The 12,590-nt window shown below is 36.2% G+C and overlaps 1 protein-coding gene and 1 long non-coding RNA gene across 9 annotated transcripts in view; one reads left to right on the plus strand and one right to left on the minus strand.

Moving 5' to 3' along the window:
* Nucleotides 1–12,590, minus strand: part of LOC120429837 (teneurin-a) — a 463,678-nt gene that overhangs the window by 70,900 nt on the left and 380,188 nt on the right. Inside the window, exons 1-2 of one of the 8 annotated variants that reach the window (XM_052708834.1) lie at nucleotides 9,108–9,333; nucleotides 7,255–7,727 (exon numbers count right to left, since the gene is read on the minus strand). The exons of the other annotated variants lie outside the window; for them this stretch is intronic. Of the exons in view, the coding sequence (XP_052564794.1) occupies nucleotides 7,255–7,394 (140 nt within the window). The 5' untranslated portion in view covers nucleotides 7,395–7,727; nucleotides 9,108–9,333. Of the gene's footprint in view, nucleotides 1–7,254; nucleotides 7,728–9,107; nucleotides 9,334–12,590 lie in introns of those variants that run through there. 8 annotated transcript variants of the gene reach the window in all.
* LOC120424820 (uncharacterized) overlaps nucleotides 1–12,590 on the plus strand; it is a 100,906-nt gene that overhangs the window by 49,691 nt on the left and 38,625 nt on the right. The gene's annotated exons all lie outside the window — the stretch shown is intronic.

Here is a 12,590-nt window from a genome sequence, read left to right on the forward strand (position 1 = left end):
ACACTCATTAGTAAAAAATAGGACCAGGAATCATGTTTTCTTTAGAATATTAAATGGTTTCACTTTTTCACGAAAAAATGTTTAGGATTTTTTTGTAGTTCTTTAGATTTCCTTAAAATAAATTAGGCAAAAAAATATACAAATTTAATTTCATTTCCCTTCATACTATTTTTTTATATTCTACAGCTACAATCTTATATTAACTTGGCTGCTAGAACAAAAAAAAAGAAAATTATTCATTTCTCAAAAATTTAGTTCTGTTAGTTCAATATTGTATTTGGGTAATCATATTTCAAGCAAAGTCTTCAGACTGCATGACAACGTTAAAAATAGGGTTAGGACTAAACCCCCCAACTCTTCAATCAGACACACTTGAACGTGATGACAAAATGGAACGATCTGTCTGAAGACGTAGAACAAAATCATGTGTGTTTTATATTGTTTACATTTCCCTCTGGCAGTTGCTTGTAAATATTTCGGATTGTAAGTGTGATTTCTGCGTTAGCGTGCGTTGTAAAAGCGTGTAACCTCTGTATAGTACAAGTGAGCATAAGTTGTTTAGAGAAATGTCCCCAGAAAAAATCATGTTTTTATGGCTTTAATTGTGCCAATTTTGAGCAGTATTGGTTGAGATTAAAAAAAGGTTAGGTCGTTAGCTCAGTCCAGGTGTAGGAGTCGTCTCCCTGGGTCCTGCCTCGATGGAGTCGCTTGTAGGCAGTTGGACTAACAATCCAAAGGTCATCATTTCGAATCCCGGGGTGGATGAAAGCTAAGGTGTAAAAAGAGGTTTACAATTGCCTAAACAATCAAGCCTTCGAACACCTAGTGTCGAGTAGAAATCTCGCAATCGAGAACGCCAAGACAATGCTATAGAGCGAATAATTTGATTTGTTTTTTTTTTTTTTTGGTTGAGATTACACGAACAACAATCAGTTCGCGATAACGTGAACAGGCGTTCATGAAATCCACGAATTGTGATTGGAAACTATATAATATATTTCTCAAACAATAGTTGTGACCGAGTCACTTAGCTTAGTGGTAACGCTTTGCCTCGTAAGCGGTAGATTGTGGTTCAAATCGCGGCTCGGACCAACACAACTGGTGATCGTTTCCTTTCTGGATTCGATTGCTCAGTAAAGGGAAGGTAGTGTATCTTCACAAACTGGACCTTATAAAGACACATTAGGAAGACAAACTATGGAATGTTAACATTAACCTTAACATGTTAACTTTAAGTTGATTATCAAAATGCCGGCCCCGATACTCTTCACGGGTGTTCCCTCAGGAACAGTGGGGAAAAATGCATGTATGTTTTATATTAAATTGCAAATTGTAAGCACAGGCACCTTCAAACAATGCGGGTTTTGTCACATAGTTACCAGTTGTCTTGAAATTAGAAAAATAGTACCAGCTGTAAAAATGTACTTGCGCCCATTTAAAATGTTGCTCCAGAACTATGGTCCCCTTTTCTAAACTATTGCAAGTGTGATTTATGCGTTATGTAATTGCTGGTAAGTGTTTTTTACACACTTTTTAAAATTGTAATGCAAACAATTTAAATTGACAACAACGTTTAACCATGAGTCAACTCTAGAGGAACACGAGAAAAAGGCGGATACGCATTTTAACAGTTTTTACTGTTTTGCTTACTCTCAATCTTCAAGTAACACAAAATGTTAAGTGTTAAACAATAGCTGGCCTCCCCAGCTACCTTCAAACAATGCGGGTTTTGTCACATAGTTACCAGTTGTCTTGAAATTAGAAAAATAGTACCAGCTGTCAAAATGTATTTGCGCCCTTTTAAAATGTTGCTCCAGAACTATGGTCCCCTTTTCTAAACTAGCTGTATAGAAAGATACTTTCCGCCGAAAAGGCCATGAAAAAATCCATTAAAATACCTCTGTGTCGGGCTGATAAAACAAAGCTTTATCGTTGTGAACTGTAATATAAGCAATTTAATCTTAATTTTGGGACCCAATTGAAGGCTCATGCTCGCAAAGCAAATTTTAATTTTGATGTTCGAAGGTAAATTGACCTTTCGGTTGGGGACGATTAGTGTTGTGACATATACGTTGTTGCGGTTCAAAATGCATTTACTTGGGATAGCCTTTGCATCATGATATTAAATAGTGGCCAGTCCACCACTCTCTATCTTTCAGAAATTTAACGAAAGATGAACCACAAGAGATGGGGAAGAGAGAGGGACACTGAAAAGTACAATATATATGTTAATGTCATTGAATAATAATAAATATTTATGATTTCTCCTGATATGTTCCATGTTTTGCTCTACTGCTTTGAGGACGTCTGAACGGGTGGACTGCGAGTGTAGAAAACTGTAATATATGACATATCACGCAGAGAACACGAAATCATGAAATTTCGAGCTATATTGCATTTGAGCCAGGGTGAGAAAATATAACTGTGATGGGACATTTTTCTTGTTCTCGTCCTATTATTTTTTTCACAAAACCCCACAGATTTTATTTAAACTGTTTTTAATTTCCAATTTGATAAAATCATATAATTGGCCCCCAGCAAAAAAGATATGCGTCGCACCTCTCGACGCCCAAGACATTTGAATTTGCTGGGGCCATTTTTTCGAAAAAATGCAAAACTTTGAAGGCCTGTACGAAGCTCTAGGCTGCTCAAAACTTCAATCTTATATATACCAAAACATGCGCAAGGATCTTGCCTACACGCCAGATGTTTCTGATATACGTAAAAAAAGCAAAGCAATCCACTTTAACGACCCCGGGTCTTTTGTGGTCTCTGTTGCAAGTTTCTGCTCATTTCTAGGCGTCCGAAGGTTATGTGTGGTGGGTCACTCAAAACCTCTTTTACGCTAATGGACCGACGTTTTACTTCCCCATCCGATAGAAGGTGTGATCAGGCAAATCTCGTCTCGAAAAATGCCCCGGGTCCGTCTGGGATTGAACCCAGGCCATACTGGGGTGAGAGGCTACCACGCTAACCACTGTGCCACCGAACCCGGTATACGCATTGGTGGGCAAAATGCCTCAGAAATAGACATTTTTGCAAAAAAAAAAAAACATTTTTACGGGTTAAATCCCATTTAAAATTGAAGGGCGGAGCGCCAGCTCCTGTTACGTCCAATTAAGCTCATATTTGGGATTTGGGCTCAGTAGGCCCACCGGAACCAGCCCCTGAATTCCCGCCAAAAAGTCATTTTTGTTACACTCTAATATTTACATTAGCTTCATTTGAAATTTACATTAGATTCATTAGAAATCTACATAAGATTCATGGCGCTAATTTAGCGTGAACTGGGTTCAATTCCCGCCGCCGATTGAAGTGTTTTTTTGATTTGTTTTTTTTTTTGTACAAAACTGCAGCTTGTAATTAAGCCAATTTTTTCAAAACATATGCCCAAAGGATAAAGGACATAATCAAAAGTTCTCTGGTAAATTGAATGACTTTTCTCACAAGCAAAAAGCAGCTTTCCGGAAGTCTGATACAATTTGTGAAATTTTGCCAACCGTGGACCAAGCACTCCTCGGAAAAGCAGTTCACGTTAGCCATTAGCCAGTGCTTCTCCCTATTAACCCCAAGCCTTCTGTAATTGATTGTACTGCACTTGAGACGAAACAGCAGTTAGAAAGTCTTCCTGAATGTTCGATGCATCAACCACATCGATTAAAACTTTCAAAACTAACACTCATTGCAGAATATATCGAGATCGGAGATCGACGAAAAAAAAAGCAAGAATAACATCAAAGTGTCACACTCACACATGAAACGCAACAGGAGAAAAAAAAGGAGGCCCACCACCAAGAGTGTGGAGCAGCTGTTCTTTTTTTCCCCAGCCTTGACGTCGATAAAGCAGTTTATTTTTGTTCGAGCTTCAGTGAGGCATTAAATCGGCATCACTGTGCGCCACTTGAAATATTTCTCAAGGAAAAAGTGCTGATTTAATGTTTTGAAGCATTATTTGCTTATATTAAATGCCAATATAATGCTGATTTAATGCCACTATTTAGTGCCTCGCGGTTACTTGGGTTTAGTGTTCATAGATAATCCCCAAACCATTTCTTATTATAATTTATAAATTAAACACAACCGAATACCCCATTGTCTGGCCCAGTGGTGTAGGGGTAAGTGGTTGTCTCTCACCCAGTCGACCTCGGTTTGATCCCAGAAGGTCCCGGTGGCATTTTTCGAGACGAGATTTGTCTGATTGATCACCCCTTCCGTCGGATGGGAAGTAAATGTTGGCCCCGGACTAACCTGAAAAGGTTAGGTCGTTAGCTCAGTCCAGGTGTAGGAGTCGTCTCCCTGGGTCCTGTCTCGGTAGAGTCGCTGGTGGCATTTGGACTAACAATCCAAAGGTCGTCATATTTTTTTTTATATATTTTTTTATTGATAATCACGCAACAAGTCAGAAAGTTTACTTCAAGAAAAACAATGTAATTGTGCCAATGCCGAAGTGTAAGCAGTCTATCCTGCTCGGTCTCATCGTAAACATTAACTGACGTGAGCAGGATAGACTCTTTGTTTACACATCGACATTGGCCCATTTACTTTACTTAAAAATTGTTCTTAGCTTAGGAATTTGAATCAATGGAAATGAATCTGATCTTCTACAATGGAAAAGTAATCAAATTAGCATCTTGACTAGGAAAATTTCAAAATCTACGGTAGGGGAAATATACCCATTTTAATCAGTCTAAGCCGTTCGACCAATTCTCATCACTTTTGCCGTTTTCCTTTGTTAAATCAACATTTTCAGATATATCAGCAATGGAGAGTTGCTTGCTCACTTTTATTTGAGCTATTTATTACTTTGGAACAGTCAAAAACACATTATGAAAGCTGCAATCCATGATCAAAGTGCTGATAGGCCGATAATAGAAATAGGCTGAAAAAGGGTATAGTTCCCCTAAGTCGATTTTTCCATATAGAAGGTAAACAAACAACTGTTTAGCAACGTGTAACATCCCAGCAAGTTTTCTATGTTGATTGTAGATAACAGCACTAAGTTACGTACTTTTTCTTCACAACTTATCTAATTACGCAACTTAGTTATTCTTAGTAAACTGCCCATGTCCGCATAAATGTCCCATATGTAACAAGCAAGCTGAGAAAAACGCATTAAAAGTTTGTCCCATACATAAGGTTAAGTGTTAAGTTTTCAAAAAAACTGGATTTTCTCCTGATTTCTAGAACGAAGTACTGGATGTTATAGGCTCTTTTGAAAGAGCACACAATTTTGAACCAAACTGCATCAATATCTCGAAATCGATGAAAATGCATATGGGACATTTATGCGATCAGGGGCAGTAAAGTGATTGTAGATTGTAGATTTTGATCAACCGCGGTAGATTTTCTTGAAATATTTCTTAAAATTTAGCAGAGCATCTACCGCGATCACACAAAAAACTTTGATAGAAAAGTATTAACCGCGATCTACGGCGAACAATTTTTGACAACGCCAACGAATTATTTCAAATCGGCCGCGGTAGATCAAAATCCGTTTAACAATACGGCTTTGGTGACGATTTCGGTGGCAATCTCGGTTTGTTTTTGAACCTTCAATTGCGAGTTCACCGTACAATTGTTTTAACCCATCTTGAACATTTGTCAAACCAAATAGTATCTGAAAAAATCCTTTTTTGACGCGGGTGAGAAAATTATGACAGAAGTTCAAACAAAATACGGTTAGAAATAAGAAGGAAGGAAGGAGAGAATAGCTCTAAATGGGAATTCCACAATTTCGTGATAATTTTTTTAAAGATTAAATCCAATGCTTAAAAGGGAAGTAATTTAGGTATATGATATTTAAAAAAAAGTACTTTTGTTTTACGAAATTCGGAATATCTAAGGATACGTGTCTTTAAGTTATTATCTGTTAACAATCAATCTGTTTACAATTTAAATTTTGAAATGTGTTTTGGGGTTTTGGTGAAACATATTTAAAAATATATTAAAGATTTCTGTAAATTGCGGATGGGCTCGATATCAAACAAAGTTGTAAAAAAAGGATTAAGTGCTTGTCACACAAAACCTGACGGTTGCAGCACCAATGGTTTTGCTTTTTAAATCTTTAGATCTATCCAGGGTTTTAAGCGAAGATGGCGTTTGAATGGTGAACGTCCGAAATGTCAAAATCACGCAGTGGTACCAATATTCCGAAAAAAGTGTGCCATGGCATGACAGCCACATTTGTTTTCTAATGTTGGTGCTACTGCGCGATTTTGACATTTTGGATGTTCGCCATTCGAACGCCATCTTCGCTTAAAAACCTGGATTTATTGAGTAGGGGAGAGTGCCTTATTGTCCGACAGTTAAATGTTAAATTCAAATGCAGTTTCTTTAGCGAATTATCTTTTACGCCGTGACATCATTTGACAGCTCGCGTGCACTGTTTACATGGTCTTCCTCGATTATCGACGATTTTACCTGAACAAAATCGTCGATCACATCGAATTGTAAACAACTAAGGCAAGCGGAGAGGATGTCGAGCCGCTGTCAGTGCGAGCCACTTCCATACGCTTGCGGTTGTGAGAGCAGAAAGGAGAACTCGAGAGATAGCGTGAAAAATGAGACAGAAGATTCTCTCCGTTTGACCCAGGTAAACAATACACTCCTTTCTAACCTCCAAATCTAGTAGGCGTAAAACCTAATACAATACCAAAAGAAGCTTGATAATTGGTCCCCGCCAAAAAACAATAACTAATCAAAATTATGGAGTGGTTAGGGTTGCAAAAAGCATGCTAAACAAAAAATATACTTTTTTAGGTTCTTTCGAAATTTTAGGTTACACTAATCCCCCAAAAGTTTGACACGTTTCAGTCTAAACAGTTTGACGAACTGTTAATTTTACAAGGCGCTCACGTACACTATCAAAACAAACGGTAGTGTGTGCGTGTGATCAAATATTTTACACTGTTGTGTTATTTTTCAGCTCAGTTACCGAACAAGTACTGTAGCGCTTACTTGGACATTCGTAAGATAAATACACTCAAACCCCGATGGTTTGACACCAACTGTTGTCAAACGAACGGGGTCACATTGTTAGTATGACACCCCTTTTACACGGAGTTCACACACACACTATCAAACGTTTGTTTTGATAGTGTGCTTGAGCGCCGTGTAAAAGTGACAGTTCGTCACATTTAAGTTTGACTTTAACCAACCAACGGGGTACAAACTAAAAAAGTGTCAAACGAAAAAGTGACCAACCACCGGGGTGTGTATTGTAGTGTATGCATCCGGAATGAATTTCCTTCTCACCTGCACGTGGTTTCGGTAGCGAAAGGTTCTGCGTAGATATTACGCACTGGGGGAACACGCTTCGGAAGAGGCGGTGGTTCTGCACTATATCCACCCATAATGGTGTCGCAGTCATTGTATCTCATCGATTTCATCGTCATTTTGGGTTATTTGACTGCTTCACTTCTTAAATCAGTACATCGAACTCACTGGATGGACACTTCAGTCCAAAGCACTTTTAATTCTTTAATTTACGCATGTTTTCCAGGATTCACAGTTTTCACTCCCGGAATATAGCACAAAACTCTTAAAATAGTTGTTTCTTCGCTCACAGTTATGCTTGTAGTGCTATAACACCCGTTCTATAAATAGTATTTCACACGTCATAAATTTATTATTCTTTTTTTTCTTAGCTTCGTGGGCTTTGGTTTAGTTGGAACTCTCTTGTAAGTTTATCAAGTAAAATTTCACGGGCAATTTTCAATACGCTGTTCCTGGTGATACAATGTATAACGAGTAATTCAAATGATCTGTCCTCGGTCGATTTGCTCTTGTGACACTCTTTGGTCCACAAAGAATATGATTCAATTAGTCTTGATTTCGTTTCATTAAATTTTGATTTCATTACTTATATCACACTGCCGGCACTCTCTTTCAACTTGATTCCGGTCGAGTGCAATGTTCTCGTCCGTACTTTTTGCTAGTGTGTGCATACTCTCAATTCAAATTTATTTCAATCTCAAAGTGAGTATCCTAGAGCACACTTATGAGCTTGAAACTTGAAGCAACGCTCAATTGAGCATGGCACGGTGAACTTAACTCTAAACAGATGTTGCTAGGTATGACAAGAAATCCGAAGGATCTGAAGCTGATGGGTAACATGTAATTTATAGCACCCATTAATGCTTTGCAAAAACAAGATCAATTGAATCTTACTTAGATGAATTGCACTTTATCGTCTGAAGAACATGCTTGGTGTGGCATTCAAGTCAGTTTCCAAGCGGCTCCAATTTAAGATTGTCAAAAAATGATTGAAGAAACTTGACTTCGTTATACATTTTATCGACATTGGTACACATTGATTACGTGTTTGCAAAAGTAATACCAAGCCAGAAAAAACGGACACAAACACACTTTAGTATAAAAAAGGATTTCAAAGCAATTGATATTGGTTTTTTCTCTCTCCCACGAATTGCACTTTTCTTTTTGATGTTTTCTTCTTGGACTACAGTTATTCTTTTTTTCTTGTGAAGATCCCTACTCTTTGTTGTTCCTTTATATCAATACAAGCTGAGCGAAGAAAGCACACACGAAAGGAAACTTTGCTGTAAGATTCCGGCTGAGCGTATTTTTTGGTGATGCTCTATCTACCTGTGAATGTTCAACCTTCGTGTGGATGTGGTTCTCGAAGAGATTGCTATATATGTATAACCTGACCGAACATGGCGGAGAAAATTGAAACAGATGAATTTTTGTTCCAAGTTTGCGCTCGCTCGCAGAAAGTCTACGTTATGTAAGATGAAAAATGCTGCAACATATCGAACGGTTTTTCCAATTATTTTTTCAAACGCACTTTTCACACATTCATTCAAACCAATAATCAAACTTTGGAGGAACTATTTAAACTTGAATTAATTTAATTTTCACATCGATTATTCACTTATGTGCTACAGTCGAATCTTTTATGATACACTTGCCCTATTTTAGGGGTTTCAATCAATTTTTTAATCCAGACTTTTCATGTAGTATGAATGCACTCTTCGGACATTTTGTGCTGCCATTGCTGTATATTCAACACTATTGATCTCTTCATGAAACACTCCACTAAGCTTTTCTTGATTCTCGACAGCCAACCAAATTTGCTTCAAACCCACCATTCACTTTATCTCTTTCAAATCACAAACCAGTAGCTCAGCTTACATGAGTTTTGCAAATTTAATTTGTCCAGATTTGGGACATGATATTTTGACAAATTTCATTGCATGAAACTCCCTTTTTAAAGAAAAACCCTGTATCCGGCACGGGTACATCCGTAAGGATATCCAACGAACGCAGAACCCCAAATTAAACTGATGTAAAAGCCACAGAACAAGCTCAGGCTCCTCTCTTTTTCTTCTCGAAAGTGAAACGGCACCAATACCAAGCTGCTCTGTGTATAAGTATGAATTACCGAATTTTGTCATTCTACACACCAATACAAATATATATATTCAAAGATTTTTTTAGATTAAAAAAAACTTTCTCTCTTCAATAACAGTCAATTCAACCGCTTTTATAAGTTTTATTCCAAGTACGTTTTTAAAAATATTATATAATGATTAATAATTTAATACACATTCATTGAATGAAATGTTCATCTATTTATTGTCCATTAGTAGTTGTAAAATATCCTAACGTCCTAGTATAGATGTAGCATAAGGAAAGGCACAACTTCACTTCTCATCAAAATTCTCTTTCTCAGCAATTATTTGTATACAAATAAATTTCTCCCGCTCTCTCTCTCTCTCTTTTTCTCTCTGTTGTGCTCTCAATATTTTGACTGTCATGCGCTTTGTGTGAACGAAAAAAGATTCGAAATTCGAAATTCAACATGCGCATTATAGTGCAGCAAGTGGTTTGATCACTTTTGTTATTATTATATTCCGTTGCATTAAAGCAATTTTCTTGAATCGCTCCGATTCAAAACATTTGCAACAGATGTTGAAGGTATACAATTGAAATACTTTAACTTTAATCAAAAATGCATAATGTGTTGTTAAGGATAATGCAGTTATGATACAAAGATATTCAAAGATATTCAAAGATATTCAAATTGCAAGTTTTTTTTATGAGAAGCCAAACTGTTTTGAAAAAGTTATACTATTAAACTGTGTCTATAATCTAGTATTTTTCAATTTAATATATTCGGTAAATATTATGTATATGTTTCATTAGGGTGTAAAATGGTTGTAGTCGTCTAATTTTAGTGAGCACAGCAATTTCTTTTGGGGCCTTGAATAACTCCCCAAAGTATGGGAACGATTGGTTTAGTCCTCACTTTGCGCAAAGCGATTCAATTATCTATGTACCAAAAACCAGATTCATATTCGGATACTCTGGAACAGTGGTTCTCAACCTTTTTCGACCGATTCCCCCCTCGGCTGATATTCATGCCCAAATAACTCGCATAGGCATTTGGAAGGTGTTAACTCTGCCGAGCTTCGGTGATCCATTTCTACGCTGGCTAGCCGAGCGCGAGGTACCTCCGCTGAATCGACAAGCCCCGCCCTAAAGAACGTTTGCAACAATTTGATCAAAACGTTATTCAGAACCTCCGGACCCTCATCAAATGGACAAAGATCCAGCGCGTATATAATTGTTAGCAGTAAGCAGTAGAGCAGTTCTCTACGGAATCGGTATTTTTTCTTTAATTTTAATTTTTGTATTTTTTAATCCGACTGAAACTTTTTTGGTGCCTTCGGTATGCCCAAAGAAGCCATTTTGCATTATTAGTTCGTTCATATAATTTTCCATACAAATATGGCAGCTGTCCATACAAAAATGATATGTGAACATTCAAAAATCTGTATCTTTTGAAGGAATTCTTTGATCGATTTGGTGTCTTCGGCAAAGCTGTAGGTATGGATATGGATTACAATGAAAAAAATGAAACACGGTATAAAAAAATTTTGTGATTTTTAATTTAACTTTTTGTCACTAAAACTTGATTTGCAAAAAAACACTATTTTTTAATATGTTTTAGATCAGGGGTGCCCAACCTTTTGGCCCTGCGGGCCAGGTCTGATTTTTCTGAAGCAGTGGCGGGCCGGAATTAATATTTGATAAAAGTTGAAAAAGTAAACACATTTTTTCAAATTTTCATATGATTGGGTTCTTTTAACCCTTTCGAGCCTGATGGGTCATATATGACCCAAATATCAAAATTTCCAAAACTATAATTGTCGTACGGTCATAAGAATCATTTTCCCATCATTGACTAAATTTTTTGTTTTAATTCAGGCCTGAAAGGGTTAATGCAAATACATAAAAGAACGAGTGTTGCGAATATGATTCATACATCTTGATTTTAAAAATGAAAAACAAAGATTACATTCAAAAATGTGTTTATTTGACTTATTTTAATTTTTGCTTGTTTAAAATTGTATAGATATTGTTTTTGACGATTGCAATTAAATACCTTGATATATTTTTTTTTATAAAAAATTAATATTCGAATTTCAATGATGATTTTTTTAAATTTTTGATACATTTTTCAATATTAAAAAAAAATCCAGCGATCAATTTTCAGTATGAATAATTTGATTCTTAAGCTTTTTTTAAAAAAAAAAACTTTATCACTAAAAAGTTGTTCTGGAAAAATACCTTAGTTTTGCTTGCTTATTTAATTAAAAGAAAAGAAAATAGAAAAAAAAACTTCAGATTGAAGAAAGCACAGTCAAAACTGAAAGAAATAACATTTAGTCTCTTTTTTAAATTTTAAGACATCATTTTTTCATAAATTTCACAATTTTACGAAATGGAAAATTTTGTTTTCCTGCACAATTTTTCAGTTAAAAAATATCAATAAAAAAATTATAAGCATTAAATTCAAACATGAAGAATAATCTTATAATATGTTAAAATTTGATCTCAAGGTTATTTTTTTAATTCAGACAATAATTTCATTTATTTAATACTTCATGGACAGCCTTAAGGGCCGGTCATAGAAATATTTTAAAAAGCCGTAGCGGGCCGGATGAAATGGCTTCACGGGCCGGATCCGGCCCGCGGGCCGGACGTTGGGCAGGCCTGTTTTAGATGACATCAAATGCCAACTTTTCATAAATTTCCAGAATGGGCAAAAAATCTTTGACCGAGTTATGATTCTTTGAATCAATTCAGATTTTTTCAAAAAATCGAAATATTGGTCGCAACAATTTTTCAACCTCATTTTTCGATGTAAAATCAAATTTGCAATCAAAAAGTACTTTAGTGAATTTTTGAAAAAGTGCACCGTTTTCAAGTTATATCCATTTTTATGTAACTTTTTTGAAAACAGTCGCAGTTTTTCATTTTGTAAAATTAGTGCCCATGTTTGCTCCCCTTTGAAAGTAAAGCTGAGAAAATTCTCTATATTTTGCTTTATTGAGCTTTGTTAATACGACCCTTACCCAGTTAACTCAATCCGAATTCTGAAATGGAATCTAATTAGAATCGTATACAAATTCCGTTTCAAACGCAACCGTTTCAGTATTCGGATTGATTTGCTGGGTAGTTGCTGTGATATTGCCATGCAAAGGTTATAAAACAGGAAAATTGATGTTTTTTAAGTCTCACCCAAGCAACCCACCATTTACTAATGTCGATATCTCAGCAAC

Source organism: Culex pipiens, chromosome 1 (genome assembly GCF_016801865.2).
Source record: "Culex pipiens pallens isolate TS chromosome 1, TS_CPP_V2, whole genome shotgun sequence".
Lineage (NCBI taxonomy): Eukaryota > Metazoa > Arthropoda > Insecta > Diptera > Culicidae > Culex > Culex pipiens.